Raw genomic sequence first — 16,057 nt, 5'->3', positions numbered from 1 at the left:
GGTGGGAGGAGCCAGTCACTGTTCTGGTAGACTGGAGATGAAACACCAGAGAGAGTGGAGACCAGTGGATGAATTGATCTGGGACAAGTCATCATATGTAGTGTGTAGACAGTTGGGCTGTGGCTCTGCTGTTTACACAGAAAGGAGTTCTGGCTCTACACTTCAACCTGTATGGTGGATTACATCTTCCTGTGTTGGATCTGAATCTTCACTGAGGGAGTGTGTAAAAAAGGACTCTGGTAAATCCTCCTCCACAAAGGAGGTGATCTGTTCAGGTAACAAACCATGACTTCATCAATGACAGTAATCTATGCAATGATCACCAATATATGGCCTGTGTGCCAGGTGCAGCCCACCAAAGCCATCTGTATGACCCACACTGACCCCTGTTATAACATGACTGTTAAAAAAAATGCACAAAGTAAATCAAAAATAAAGCAAAAGAAATAAACCCTTGGTAACAAAGTATCACAATCTCTGATAGACTCTGAGTCTGACAATAAGCTTTAACTGATTTTTTTATTTTATTTGCTATGTGTGTACATTTATGACTACTAACCTGCAATTAAAACAATCCCTGTCTGTCAGCCCCGCCCCGCGTGTGTGTGCGTCGTAGTGTGTGTGTGTGTGTGTGTGTGTGTGTGTGTGTGTGTGTGTGTGTGTGTGTGTGTGTGTGTGTGTGTGTGTGTGTGTGTGTGTGTGTGTGTGTGTGCGCGTGCGTGCGTGCGTGCGTGCGTGTGTCTGTGAATATTATGTATGTATGTTTGTGTGTGTGTGTGTGTGCCTTTCTGTATGTGTGTGTGCTTGCGTATCTGGTTGCAAACAAAATAAAGTCTCTCTCTCTCTCTCTCTCCCCCTCTCTCTCTCTCTCTCTCTCTCTCCAGAGTCAGTGAGGTTGGTGAATCGGACTGGCTTATGTTCAGGCAGAGTGGAGGTGAAGTCTGATCAGTCGTGGGTCTCAGTGTGTGAAGATGACTTTGACCAGCAGGATGCAGAGGTGGTCTGTAGGGAGATGGGCTGTGGGCCTCCTTCAGTCCTCCAGGGGGCGCTCTATGGAGAAGTGAGGGCTCCAATGTGGACCAAAGAGTTCCAGTGTGAAGGCAGTGAGTCTGTTCTCCTGGACTGTAGAACCTCAGACTCAACTAGAAACACCTGCTCACCTGACAAGACTGTTGGACTCGCCTGTTCAGGTAAAAGACAAACTACACTTTATTTTGTTTGGATTATTATTTTAGAAATGTTAATGATAACAGTATCATCCACATATGCTGTTATGTATCAGGTAATTACCAATCACCTCTGTCTTGATACAGATCTCCTGTTTAAGCCGAACATCACCCTCTACCCCTTCATAAAGGGGGTTTCTGAGGGCCAGCAGCAGGGGCTGCAGTTGTTGAAGGGTTCCAGCTTCTCCATCAGCTGCTCTGTCCAGCCACAATACCCAGGAGGCTCCTTCCACCTCACCTTCAATGGATCCAACACAACACACACCTACACCCAACCAGCTGTCAATCACTCTGCCAACTTCCTGTTTCCTGCAGCAGACCACACCCACCAAGGAAACTACATCTGCATTTATCACATCACTGTGTTCAGACATAACTTCACCTCTGAGAGTGAGATCCTCTCTCTAGTAAAAGGTATCTATCTATCTATCTATCTATCTATCTATCTATCTATCTATCTATCTATCTATCTATCTATCTATCTATCTATCTATCTATCTATCTATCTATCTACAGTATCTATCATGTAACTCCATCAATAAGTCATGTCAGAGTGACATGAACTCAGAAATCTTCAAGCAATTCAGTGGAATAAACGTTCTGTAGATGAAGGATGTTTCCTACATGATGTTGTTTGGTGATGTTTTTAATCCATCATATTTCTCTCACAGCCCCTCATCTGAAAAAAATCATCATCAGAGTGGCAGTGGTAATGCTGGTTCTGTGGGCACAGTTCACCTTCCAATATGGTTTCTGGAAGAGGAGGGTAAATATATTCATCTTTATTCAATGCAATCCTATAATGTAAATGAGATCATTAGAATGTCCAGTAGGGCTGTGTATTGGCAACAAGTTGGCAATACCTTACGTATCAAATTACATAAGTCACAATTGTGAAATATTGCGATAATGTAATCAAGGCCATATCATACACAATAAGTTAAAGTTGGGTGCTGCTGTGTTTCTCCAGGCCACCAGAGGGCAGAATGCAAGAGTGGAGAACATTGAGATGGCTTACGTTAATGTTGCTGGTTCCAGTGCTGAAGCCAGACTCAGTGAAGAGGAAGGAGAAGACGAGGAGCCAGAAGAGGAAGGAGACTCTGAGGAGCCAGACGTGGAAGGAGACTATGAGGAGCCAGAAGAGGATTTGGAATGATCTCACCTCACATCCATCAGTGGTGAAAGAAGTATGTGTTACTTAAAAGACCACTTCACCTATTTTCAAGCTATCTTCATATCATTGGTCCTCACTAATGCTCATTGAAATATGGCACAATTTGTGTGTACTCACTCTGTGTCTCAGAGGAGGGCTGTGGACAGTTCAGAAACCTGCCTACCAGTGACATCGGCGGTAGGCAGGTTTGGTCATTTTAAACATGATACATTTGTATTATTATTAATGTGCAGACAACGGCTTCTATTATAGCATGCTAACTTTCCAGGAATAGAAAGCCTGCAGTTTCTATTAGCTAGATGTCACTGGTAGGCAGGTTTCTGAACAGTCCAAAGCCCTCCTCTGAGACACAGAAGTAGACACAAATTGTACCATATTATAATGAGCATTAGTGAGAACCAATTAAATGAAGATATTTTGAGAATGGGTGAAATGGTCCTTTAAATAAAAGTAGCAATAACATAATGCATAAATACTCTGCAAAAAGTAAAAGTGCTAAAAGTAAAAGTAAAAGTTTATTCCAGTCTCGCATCTGCATATGGCTTTGTCGAGCGTCTATATGAACACTATTGACCTGTGTTCAGGGGGAGGGAAGAGGCGGGCGGGGAGGGTGATATTATTCCCTACATGTACTCCTACGGACTGGGGGCGGAGCCTGTCAGTGGGGAGTGTTGGGCAGGAGGAGTAGCCTCCACCGGGAGGCTTTACGTCCTCCCGGTGGAGGCTCCTCACTGGTAGGTGAGCTAAGTAGGATACAACACCAGTGGCGGCAAGTAACTCTTCTCTGGCCACTAGGGTTGGGTTTTATATATCGTTGCTGTCGGGCAGAAACCTCTTATCTCCATATTCTAACTTGTTATGTTTTTTTCATAAATGAACACCCTAGTTGATCATACAACAGCATCACACGAAAGCTTCAAAAGTAGCAGATCTGCAAGCTAGCTTTTGAGCTTGTAGAGCTGCTACTTTTGATACTTTTGAACTTGAATCATGAAAAGTAACAGTTTGGGACATTATGAGGTTTCCACCCAACAGAGACAAAATTCTGTACACATTGATAATTAATTATGAGCAATAAACCATTTTGTATTGATGCTTTTTTACATGATCTGTGAGCTCAGTTAAAGCTGCAATCCAAACGTTTTATTTCCTACTCGGGATTTAAACACAATTGTACTGTATATTGTATGTGTGTTAACATACAACACCATACAGATTGGTTAAATATCTTTCATTCATTAAAATAAGTTATGGATTACAGCTTTAAGAAGCAGTTTGTATATTATATATTTTCCTATCTTCATGATGTCACTTGTACTTTTGATCAAAGCATATTGTATTTTTATATTGTTATGTTTTTAAATGATAATATGAGCTCAGTTAAGAAGCAATGTGTATGTTGTATATCGTTGCTGTCAGGTGGAAACCTTGTATGTCCACAACCCTTCCTTTTTTATTATTCATTTTTAAAACATTTAACAAATAGTGAAAATAGCAGATGTAGCTCACAACGTGTCAACACGTTTGTGCAACACTCTTGTATGATGAAGTAGGGTATTACTTTACGGGGGAAAAAACATAACGTTTAAACAATGTGACACAAGGTTTCTGCCCGACAACAACGATATTCTATATTTCTATGAGCTGTTGCTGTCGTGTGACTATATTGTTTTTTGCTGATGTTGTTATTTTTTTAACTTGTGTTTCCAGTTGTGTGACGTCCCTGTCTCTGTGTCTGCTTGTCTCCTGTTGTCAGTGGTTCTCAACCTTATTTATGGATCAGGGCCCACTTGAAAATCTTGAGAAAAACAAACAAACATTTGTGGCCCACCCATCCGACCACTTGACACTTTGACATCTAATCACAGGCTGCCGTGATTAGATTGATTATCGATCCAATCGATAATCGATGCATGACAGGATCAATCGATCAGTCATTATCTTGAGGGGGAGCCTCTGTCATTGATAGACCGTCTTATACTCTCTACAACAGTAGTTCTCAACCAGTGGTCCGGGGACCACCAGTGGTCCTCGAGAGGGTTCCAGGTGGTCCCCAGCTAAATGATGGAGAGTTAAAATCAAATGGACCCTTATTAGGTAGATTTTTAACTCTTTGAGAGTTTAAAATGAAACCAAATGGACCCTCCATTTTACGCTCTCAAGATTTAAATTATAGTTAAACATCTGCATTACTTAATTTACAAGAAGTCACACAACTAGAGAATGTAGAAGAAGTGTTATTTTGATCAACGTTGGCCTGTTATGTCTCCTTATGGTACCAACATCAATACAACATGGAATTGTGGACAAAATCGTATCCAACGATAACAAAATATTCTAGGTTTTGGGTCTGAGAGGCTAAATCTCATCAAACGGTGGTTCCGTGGCTCAATATAAATAATGGACCTTGATATGAAAAGGGTTGAAAACCACTGCTCTACAATAAGTATGACAGCAGTTCAATCTGCTCTGGCTATGTACCATCTTACTCTCTACAATAAATGCTTTTGAAACATCTGCTTGATGTCTCTGTGTCAGAGGAACCAAGTCACCACTAGAACATTCCACAGCAATTAGCCCTCATCACGTTGATATGATGTGTATTAACCCATACAATCCAGGAACGCATCTGTGTCATTTTAGATTTCTTTGACTATTCAAAATAGCACTCTGAGCCGCGCTATGAGCTTGTAGATCTGTTATTATTAAAGTGAACATTTTGAACTCAAATCTTTGCTTTTGGGAGTCTCTGGAACAAAATATTTTGAGATGGGGGGTCCGCGGCCAAATCATTTTGGGGGTCCTTGACATGAAAATGTTTCTACAAATTCTACAAATGTCTTCTAAATCCTAACAGTCTTTTTGAAAAAACGTATGTTGCTATTATATCAGTGGTTCTCAAACTTTTTTATGCTTTTTCAAGATTTTTTGCTATGGTTTTCAAAAATAGCAGAACTACAAGCTCATAGCGCTATGAGCTTGTATATCTGCAATTTTCAAATAGCCCAAAGAAATCTAAAATGACACAGATGCGTTCCCGGTCAGGGACATGTCAGTAGAATATGGTGGCCTAAGACCAGACTGATTGTCAAAAAGTACATTATTTTCAAGAAGCTAATAATTTGCCTGGTTGTAAGACCATTCTTTCAAATACCTGGGAGACAACGTATAAACATTACATTACATTACAGTCATTTAGCAGACGCTTTTATCCAAAGCGACTTACAATAAGTGTATTCAACATAGGTAGGGAACGAAAACTACTAATCACCAGAGGTTTTAAGTACATTTCCTGCAAAAACAAGCAACCAAGAGTATACCTAGCGCTAAGGTAAAAGTGCAATATATCAGCTACCTACTTTCTTACACAGATGAGACAAAAATGGCAAAATCAAATGAGCACGAGCTAAAACAAATAAGTGTATCGACTAAACAAGATCCAATAAAACAATACAAAAATAAAACAAGAGTTCGTACAACTAGTTAACAACAAGTAGGCCAGGCAAAGAGGAAGGATAGTGTTTCCTGAAGAGGTGGGTTTTCAGCCTGCGGCGAAAGATGGGCAGTGACTCTGCTGTCCTGACATCAGTGGGAAGTTCATTCCACCACTGTGGGGCCAGAACAGAAAAAAGTTGTGACCGTGTCGATCGACCAGAAGGACCGTTGAGTGGCGAGGGAGTCAGTCGCCCCGAGGTGGCAGACCGGAGTGGTCGGGCAGGGGTGTGGGCATTGACCAAAACCCGGAGGTAAGAAGGAGCTGTTCCTTTCACTGCTCTATAGGCTAGCACCAGGGTTTTAAACTGAATGCGAGCTGCTACGGGGAGCCAGTGCAGAGAACGGAGAAGGATAGTTGTGTGGGAGAACTTGGGGCGGTTGAACACCAGACGAGCCGCAGTTTTCTGAACAAGCTCCAGAGGTCTGATGGCTGATGCCGGAGCACCAGCAAGGAGGGAGTTGCAGTAGTCCAGGCGGGAGATGACAAGAGCCTGGATGAGCACCTGGGCTGTTTTCTCCGTGAGGAAGGGGCGAATCCTCCTGATGTTGTAGAGGAGGAATCTGCAGGACCGTGTCACTGATGCGATGTTAGCCGAGAACGACAGTTGATCGTCCAGGGTCACACCCAGATTCTTCGCAGTCCGAGTTGACGTCACCACAGTATTCTCAATGGTGATGGCCATGTCTCGGTGAGGACAGCCCTTCCCCGGGATGAACATCAGCTCGGTCTTGTCCAGGTTGAGCTTCAGGTGGTTTGTCGACATCCACTCCGAGATGTCAGCCAGACAAGCAGCAATGCGTGCCTCCACTTGTGTGTCAGAGGGGGGGAATGAGAGGATCAGCTGGGTGTCATCGGCATAGCAGTGGTAGGAAAAGCCATGGGAGTGGATGACAGCACCAAGAGATGTAGTGTAGAGAGAGAAAAGAAGAGGACCCAGAACCGAGCCTTGGGGAACCCCAGTAGTGAGCCTGTGTGGTTCTGACACAGACCCTCTCAGCATCACCTGGTAGGAGCGACCCGTCAGGTAGGATGCAAACAGGGAGAGTGCAGAGCCTGAGACACCCATCCCCTCGAGGGTGGAGAGGAGGATCTGGTGGTTCACTGTGTCGAACGCTGCAGACAGGTCCAGGAGTATCAGGACGGAGGAGAGAGAGTTCGCTCTAGCGGCATGGAGCGACTCCGTCACTGCCAGGAGGGCAGTCTCTGTCGAGTGACCCACTTTGAACCCCGACTGGTTGGAGTCCAGGAGGTTGTTCTGGTGGAGGTAGGAAGACAGTTGTTTAAAGACAGCACGTTCGAGAGTTTTAGATAGGAAGGATAGAAGGGAAACCGGTCTGTAGTTCTTGATCTCAGAGGGGTCAAGTGTCGGTTTCTTCAGGAGGGGGGTGACTCTGGCAGTCTTGAAAGCAGAGGGAAAGTAGCCAGACGTCAGAGAGGTGTTAATAAGGTGGGTTAAGAAGGGAAGGAGTTCAGGTGCAGAGGACTGCAGCAGAGGGGATGGGACCGGGTCCAGGGAGCATGAGGTGGGGCGACTAGAGGTAACAAGGAGAAGGACCTCTTTAGAGGAGAGGGGAGAGAAGTGGGATAGAGAGGGTGGGGGAGAGGGAGGAGGAGTAGATGAAGATAGGGAGGGAGGGGTGGAAGGCAGACAGGTGTGGGTAGTGCGCAGGGCATCAGCCGGGGGAGGAGTGAAGGAGGATCGGATATCGTTCACCTTCTTGTCAAAGAAGTTGGCGAAGTCGTCAGGGAGGAGGGAGGAGGAGGGAGGAGGGGGAGGTGGTTGCAGGAGAGAGGAGAAAGTTTCAAATAGTTTTTTAGGGTTGGAAGCAGAAGCCTGAATTTTAGTGCAGAAGAAAGCAGCTTTAGCAGCTGATAGAGAGGAGGAAAAGGTAGAAAGGAGAGTTTGGAAGGTAAGAAGGTCCTCCGGGAGGTTGCCATTTCTCCATTTGCGCTCAGCCGCTCTCAGGCTCCGTCTCTCAGTACGCACTGAGTCCGACAACCAGGGGGCAGGTGGAGTTTGGCGTGCAGGCCTGGTGGTGAGGGGACAGAGATGGTCTAGAGAAGAGGATAGGGTAGAGAAAAGAAGATCAGTGGCGGTGTCAGGGGATAGAAGAGCAAAGGATTCAGGGGCAGGGAGAGCAGAGAGAACAGAGGAGGAGAGATCAGTGGAGGATAGTGTGCGAAGGTTGCAACGTGAGGAAATCATAAACAATACACTGTTGTACCCGTTGTCTGTTTGTGGCCCTTTTATGTCCATATATTGAGATCTCTGTATCCGTCTGCCTGCCTGTGTCACTTTTATGCCCATATGGATATGGAGATCTCTATACAGTATGTCCCTTCAATGATATGACATTGCTTTATGATATTCTTCCATGCTGTTTTGGGTGCAACTGAATTGTTACTGTAAGTTTGTGTATAAAATGTTATTTGTGTTTATTTTGATTTGTTCGCTTATCCTTTATCCGTTATATATAAAATTTGGCTTATGGTGGAGGGGTGGGACTTCATGAACGGAATGTTAACAGGTGCAAAACATTTCTGTCCAAACCCCAGATGTCAGTGACCACTTGAAACTGGATTATCTAGGAGTGAAAGTTGCACATCAGCCTAAACATCTAATAAGTTAAACATTCTCAAATACAAACTAATCAAATCTAAGCTTTTGAAATCAATTTCAAAATATCTTCCCCTTTTTATATTTTATTTTTGTTTACTAAATATCGATCCAGACATCGGTAATCGGTGGTCTACGACTTTCTCAGAACCCAACATCTGGCATCAGTCTGGCTCTAATGCGAATGCCCTGAAAGAATGGGTCCATGGTTACATAATCAACGGTGTTCTGTAGCAGAAAAGGTGTCGGCCTTCCCCACAGAGTAGAGCTGGTGCAAAACTAATGTAGTAATGCCACACAATCGAGGGCCAGGGCCCGTCAGTGCAGCAGCTTTACATTGAGGGCCTCACCACCGCCAAGCTGAAGATCCTACATCACCCTACCGAGGTCAACAAGGCAGCAGTCGTCCTCCTACAAGAGACACACTATACACCCGATGACAGCCTTAAGCTGCCGGGGTTCCTCCTCGCTGGGTGCAAACAATGGTCGTCAATGTTTACAAGCACACACCATCAGCGCTGATGCATCATCACTCCTTTGCCCCCGCCAGATGTCGTCCCTCTCCACGGTGGCCAGCAATCGATCTCTCGGGAGACTTCGCGGCAGGTGAACACAAACCATCACCTAACTCAAACCGGGTAAGGCCGATACAACATCCTGCCAGAGTTCGTCATCCACCAGAGAACAGCAACATATATCGCTCGATCTTCTCGTTGTGCTTCTGGAAATGTTCCCAAAGACCTCACGCCGTTCACCCTGCTGAAGCCGAACAAACCTGCAGAAGACCCCAAGGCCCATAGATCCTAGTGATGGATCCACAGCTATACTGCGGGAACAGGTCAATTCAGCAGGCTCATAAGACTCAGGAACTATGTCCCGCACATCTACGACCTACCGAATACACAATCTAGAAAATACACAGATGACCTGGCCATCATGCTGAGACAACCAACATGGAAGGCGATGCAAGATGGCCTCAGCCATGACATGGACGGTAGCCTAAATCCGCCAAGATCCTAACATCGACACAAGGCCTGGTCTTCTCTGTAGCTGAATACTGCACCCCAGTCTGGAGCAGAAGCCCACACATCAACAACGCCCTATGGATCATAGCTGGCTGCCTGAGGCATACTGCAGACTACCCCCTATACAGAGCACCTTCAGAGGGCCGGCCTCTTCAACATAGGGCCAGAGATGAGAGCATGGTTACAGTACAGTGAGACATCTGACGATGCATGGAAGGAGTGTGGTGTACTGCCCAAAAGAGTCCCCTCTCATTCTACCAATAACATACAGACCCAGACTCTGACGGTGATCAATCTGTGAGGCATTTCCTGCTTTACCTGTGTATCAAAGCTAGTAGTCAACAACATTTCTTGGATATCTATGAGCAAATGTGTGACTTTTACCCTTTTCTCTGGTAAATTCAGGCACGTAGGTTGTTGGGCAAATAAACCTTCCTTTCAAAGAAAAAAAATGTTCTTTCAGTTCTGGGGGGGGGGGACAAAGGACAGATAAAGGGGGTATGGATAGAGACACATAGAGGCTACTGTTGTTACTAAAAACATAATTATCTCCCTTTAAAAACACATTCACCCCAAAAGGAATCATCATGTTTGTATGCCCATTTTTCAACTGTGGTCAACGTAATTATGAATAGGCGAAGTGGCGAAAATAGCCATTCTACAAGCTCACGCGTTGCAACACAGGGAAAAAAAACGGGGAAGTGAGTTGAGAGACCCCGGTCAACAAAAGTGTACAGGTCTAATAGATTGATATGGTGGTAATCAGCAGTTTGAAGATGTTACTTAGGGACCTGGTTGAGAGAGGACAAAGCTTCTCCGCTGTGTGTTCGGCGAATGGCTTCTGCTAGGGTGCCGGAGATGTCGAGAACCTGGAGCTTCGGACACTTTTCCACGTTCTCCTGCTGAGGGATGGTGTTGGTGACGACAAAAGCTTCAAAGCGGCCATCGTTGATGCGAGCAATGGCGTCACCACTGAGAATCCCGTGGGTGAGGATGGCATACACCTTGGTGGCACCGGCTGTCTTTAGCTTTTCCGCTGCCTGGTAGAGTGTGCTACATGTATCGGCCATGTCATCGACCAGGATGGCAACCCGGCCATTCACATTTCCGAATAGATCCATGCGGTCCACCTCATTGTGCCTCTTCCTCACTTTGTGTATGAGAGCGACGTCCATGTCTAGCCTGTTAGCGATGGCTTTAGCCCGCTTGACACCCCCGGCATCCGGAGACACTATGATGCAGTTTGTCATGTCGCTGAAGTTCTCCTTAATCCATTCCAGCACGGCTGTCTCAGCGGAGACGTTTTCCACAGGAATCTTAAAGAACCCTTGTATCTGGGCCGAATGGAGATCCACCGTGATGGCGTGATCGGCTCCGGCCTCAGAAACCATGTTGGCTACAACCTTTGCTGAGATGCAGGTGCGACCCTCCTGCTTGTCCTGTCTCGCATACGGGAACAAAGGGAGGACCGCGGTCACCCGTGCTGCCGAAGCCATCTTGCAGGCATTGATCATCATCACAAGCTCCATCAAGATGTTGTTGATCTCTCCACAACCACTTTGGACAACGAAGACATCCTTCCCCCTGACATCCTCCTCAATGTCCACACGTATCTCCTTATTGCTAAAGGTGGTGAACTTCACCTTCCCCAGCTCAACGTTCAAATGACCAGCAATCTTCTGTGAGAGGGCGAGGTTGGAGCTGCCGCTGAACACTTTGATGTTCTCGTTTGATGTAATACCCATGTTCCTGCACATGGAAATTACATTATCCATGTTCATATAGCCTCTGCTCCCTGGTAACATCAGTCAAAAAGTCAGAATCTTCCGTCTCTTTCTCTTTTCTCTCTCTCCCTCTATTCTCTTCTGCCTGGTCTTCTCTCTCTCTGGACTCTGAATTTCTCAATCGTTTGATTGGGAATGATTCAATCCTCCGGTTTCTATTTCAAACTCTCTTTCAACACCTTTCGTCATCTATATGACCTGTCGGGCAATCTCTCAAACTTCCCTCCCATGTTTGCAGAAGCTTATATAGGCTGACCAGATTACCGTTCTGACGTCACACGCAACGCAGGCGGACCTCTGATGTCACGCTCATGTCACCATGACTCAGCCATAACCATAACCATATAAGGAGTTCCCAATGCAGCTACGCCCAAATGTGGAGTATGTTGTAACCTCAATGTGTCGTCATCGCATCAGGCGCTAATAAATCTGTCAGCTCCATATATGAGCACAAAAGGGGCCACGCCCATATATGGGCATACACTGATGACATCAGGGATTTCTATATATGGGTATAAAGGGGAGGTAGTGGCTCAGGGGTAGAGTGGCCGGTGGAGCGGCCGGTGGAGCGGCCAGATGGGAACCGCGAGGTTCCCAATTCGATCCCTGGCTCCAGCAGAGTTAATGTCGAAGTGTCATTGAGCAAGACGCTGAACCCCTAATTGCTCCCGATGAGCAGGTTGGTGCCTTGTATGGTTTCGGTGTATGAATGTGTGTGTGAATAGGTGAATGTAATGCACAATCTATGTAAAGTGCTACAGTACCATTTTTATTTGTTTTTAAAGGGACAAGGACTGACAGATACAGAGATCCATATATGGGCATATCAGTCGGATCGGCAGTGCAACGTAGGTGTGGCCCGGACCTCTGGTTTTATTAAGTGGTCCTTTGTGTTCTTCATATGGTTCTATGGTTCTTGAGAACAATGTTTTGTCAAAGTCATTTGAAGAACCAAACACGGCCTTTCTTTGATGGTTCTTTAAGGCTTCTTTAACCACTTAAACCCTAGCATCCCAATTTTAGGCATGTTTTACTAGGTCAACAATTGGCAATTTTCTTTCCAATTTATAAGTTCACAACGTGTCTCAAGCTGGTAGACCAAGTATAGTGTCCTTTGTATGCCCATGTATGGACATGTATGTGTCTGTCTGTCGCTGTTCCTTTTATGCCCATAATGGGCCTCGGTGATGCTCAAGCTGATTTAGTGGTCGTTTGGTCCCATAGCATATCGGTCGGATCGGAGGTTCTGAACAACCAGATCTCCATTAAATTTACTGTAGTGATAGTTCATGTAGCCACTGAAGGCAGGATGTTTTCATGCTATGTTACTCTCCTCGGACCCCCCCCCATTCATTCGTTAACAAGCTAATTCATACGTACTCCCACAAGTCAGTACGTTCAACCTCACGTCATTCTCATTCGCTACAAGCCAACTCACTCACGCCAGTGCATCTCTGGCGCTTCATTTAAGCGGCCCGCTGTTCACTGTTCATTCTACGTGCTTCGCTGTCTCAGCTGGTCGTACAGCTGTCAGTTTTCAAATTCCCTCCAGCTCCCCGGCCTCTTCCCTGTGGCATTTAGTTCATATTGTTAACAGGATGATTGTGTGGATTGTACTGTGGTTCTATGGATTGTACCATGATATGCGGTAGTTTAATTATGCATTGAAGGTTCAATGTTATGTTCATGTAATAACTGTAGCCTATCTTATGCTCTGCTCTGGGGGGTTTGTGATGTCAGATCTGCTGTCATGCTTGCGCAGGTAATCTGTAATATCACATGAGCAGAGTCACACCGCCAAACTGGATGCAACAGCATTGCAATAAATGGTAAATGGTTAATGAATGGTAAATGATTAATCCTGAGCTGAAGTGTCTAAATGAAACCTATATATGGGCATATCAGTGAAATTGTCACTTCTGGACAGCGATTCCAGGCCTGGCCAGCAATGTGTCGAATATGACCGATCGAAGTGTCCATTTCACGGGGGAAATTGAATTGGCAGTTACATTTTCCCTTTTCTTTTCTTATTTAAATGATGAAGCTTGCTTTTGCCATTGTTATATTGGATATATTGGAAAATATCTGATATAGAAGCTGTTGTGAGCTTCTGGAGAAAGGTTAGATCTGTCCATCCGGACAGATTTGTCATCAGCTTGTGTTTGTAATGAAGTTGAAGTTGTTTGTCCGTCTGGACCGATATACAGTACCCCGAATATGGTAATAAGATTGTCCAAACTCTCCTGTTATGGTTTCAGTATTTGTGCCTGAGCCTCATGTCTCCTTCCAGAGCCTGACCTCCCTCCAACTTAGGTAAGTTGTCTGTGTTCTGTATTGATTCATTCCTGTGTATTTCTTTAGTGGTTTTATTGTCCATTTTTGTGTTTATATGAATAACTCCTTGTTTTATGCAGTCTTGATCATCCTTTTCCTCTTCCCTCCCGACTCTTGTAACATACACTCCTCATCCCCTAGTTCCAACTTTAGGTCATAAGTCGTGACATCTCCCAAGTACTGTAGGTGTGTCGCACCTATGTCATAGACTGGCCTCCAAGTACTCTAGTGCAACTGGTACTGACATCACAGTGCTGACATCACTGTGTATTCAGTATATACACACTGAATGCATCATGGGTTTGCTGAGAATAAATACCTCTCTCCATATCACCTTATTTTCTATGGATAATTGTTACATTTCTATGAATTGTGTCCGATGTGGAAATAAATGAATGGAGCGAGGACAAGAGCGGACAAGAGCAGCATCAGCAATCGACCCCCTGCCAAGCAATCCACAGACTGACACAGAGTGCTCTGCAAGAACCCTCACCAGGGCCCTGCCAGACAAAGGCCCTCTCCAAATAGCCGAGGAGCCATGATTTATCGGTTCGGTTATGGCCGTGGTGCCACCACAATTACTATGACCCTCACCCTGGCCCTCGCCATTCTAGTTCTGATCCTCTTTGGTGGGGTGGTGCAGGGCCAGGAGGCAGAGATCCAGTCCCCTGCCCAGCATGAGGCGCTCCAGGGCCTACTGGCCACCTACGGCGACAACGGCACCATCACCATTCCCCAGCTCCGCTTGCTGCTGACCTCTCTCACCCTGAGCCAGGGTGACTACAGCAGCAACAACGGGACCACAGCCACCGGGAGACCTCCGGCCACAGGGCCCGAGGTCAACAGCTCCAAGTGCCTGCCTGCGGACATGCTGGCCGTTTACAGCATCGGCGAGCAGTCGCGTCTGGACTGCCAGGGCTTACAGGAGCTCTGCCCCGCCATGCTGCAGCAACTGGACGCCAGGGCCTGTGAGGAGGTACAGGAGGAGCCCAGCCCCGACAAACCTCCCAGGCCCTCGGATGGCGAGGTGTGGGGTTACGGGTTCCTGTGCGTGACAGTCATCTCGTTGTGTTCGCTGCTGGGCGCCGGCGTGGTGCCGTCCATGACGAAAACCTTCTACAAGCGACTGCTGCTGTACTTCATAGCGCTGGCCATTGGCACGCTCTACTCCAACGCCCTGTTTCAGCTCATCCCGGAGGCCTTCGGTTTTAACCCCATGAAGGACTTCTATGCGCCCAAGTCCGCCGCTCTCTTCGGAGGATTCTATCTGTTCTTCTTCACCGAGAAGATCCTCAAGGTGCTGCTGAAGCACAAACACAACGGCCACGGCCAACACACCACTGACGAGCGGAGCAACTCAACAGCCAATGTCGACATGGAGGCAGGGGTGGTGATGAAGAGACTTCAGCAGAACGTGGAAGAGGCAGTGGTTCTGGGCATGGGCCCGGCCAAGGCAGGAGATGCAGGAGACACCTTCAACCATGCCTGTGCAAGACTCCAAGGTAACCTCGCGCAGGAGTCCCAGGAGGGGTCCCAGGTTCCAGAGGGAACGGAGGGTTCGGGCCAAGCCGACAGCAGCGGCTGCTCCTGGCTGAAGGGGCCCGCCTTCTCGGACATCGGCACGCTGGCCTGGATGATCACGCTGAGCGACGGCCTGCACAACTTCGTGGACGGCCTGGCCATCGGCGCCTCTTTCACCACCTCCAAGTCCCTCGGCGTCAGCACCTCCGTGGCCATCCTGTGCGAGGAGCTCCCCCACGAGCTGGGCGACTTCGTCATCCTGCTGAACGCCGGGATGAGCATCTGGCAGGCTCTGTTCTTCAACTTCCTGTCCGCCTGCTGCTGCTACCTGGGCCTATGCTTTGGCATCCTGGCCGGCAACAGCATCTCGCCCACGTGGATCTTCTCCCTGGCGGGGGGCATGTTCCTCTACATCGCACTGGCGGACATGTTCCCGGAGATGAATGAGGTCAGCCGCGAGGAAGAGGAGGCGGGCGGCCGGCGCTTCCTCCTGACGTTCGCCATCCAGAACGCCGGCCTGCTGACGGGCTTCGCTATCATGCTCCTTCTGACCACCTACTCTGGGGAGTTAGAGAGGGCGCTGGCACACACACAAACAAGCATTAACACAAATATGTTTTAGAGCAGTTAAAGAGTTATTTCACTTTCAAACATGTTTGGGGTCATCTTAACGTCTACTCTGGTGAGCACCCCAGACAGTTTTTAAGTTGCTTGATTCAGTATTTAGATAGATTTGATATTCATTTTGTCAGACACACCGCCGATCTTGGTTATGGTGACTGATATATTGAGCTTCTAATGCGTGACGGGGCTGTGTTTTTTCAATTACTTTTTTCGTTTATTTTATATTTTTATTTTCTTACATTTTTTTCATTGTCCA

The 16,057-nt window shown here is 46.6% G+C and overlaps 2 protein-coding genes across 2 annotated transcripts; one reads left to right on the top strand and one right to left on the bottom strand.

Moving 5' to 3' along the window:
- Positions 1-10,317: 10,317 nt before the first annotated feature.
- LOC311051600 (ribose-phosphate pyrophosphokinase 1-like) lies at positions 10,318-11,313 on the bottom strand (the record flags this gene model as incomplete). Its single annotated transcript, XM_084066180.1, has 1 exon — positions 10,318-11,313. The coding sequence occupies one exon, from the start codon at positions 11,311-11,313 to the stop codon at positions 10,318-10,320; it is 996 nt and encodes a 331-aa protein (XP_083922306.1).
- A 2,881-nt stretch (positions 11,314-14,194) lies between these two features.
- LOC311051599 (metal cation symporter ZIP14-like) lies at positions 14,195-15,799 on the top strand (the record flags this gene model as incomplete). Its single annotated transcript, XM_084066179.1, has 1 exon — positions 14,195-15,799. The coding sequence occupies one exon, from the start codon at positions 14,195-14,197 to the stop codon at positions 15,797-15,799; it is 1,605 nt and encodes a 534-aa protein (XP_083922305.1).
- Positions 15,800-16,057: the final 258 nt, after the last annotated feature.

Source organism: Gymnoscopelus microlampas, assembly GCF_963454915.1.
Source record: "Gymnoscopelus microlampas genome assembly, chromosome: 9".
Taxonomy (NCBI): domain Eukaryota; kingdom Metazoa; phylum Chordata; class Actinopteri; order Myctophiformes; family Myctophidae; genus Gymnoscopelus; species Gymnoscopelus microlampas.
Note: the sequence above shows the minus strand (reverse complement) of the source record. Positions and strands in the feature narration are given on the sequence as shown.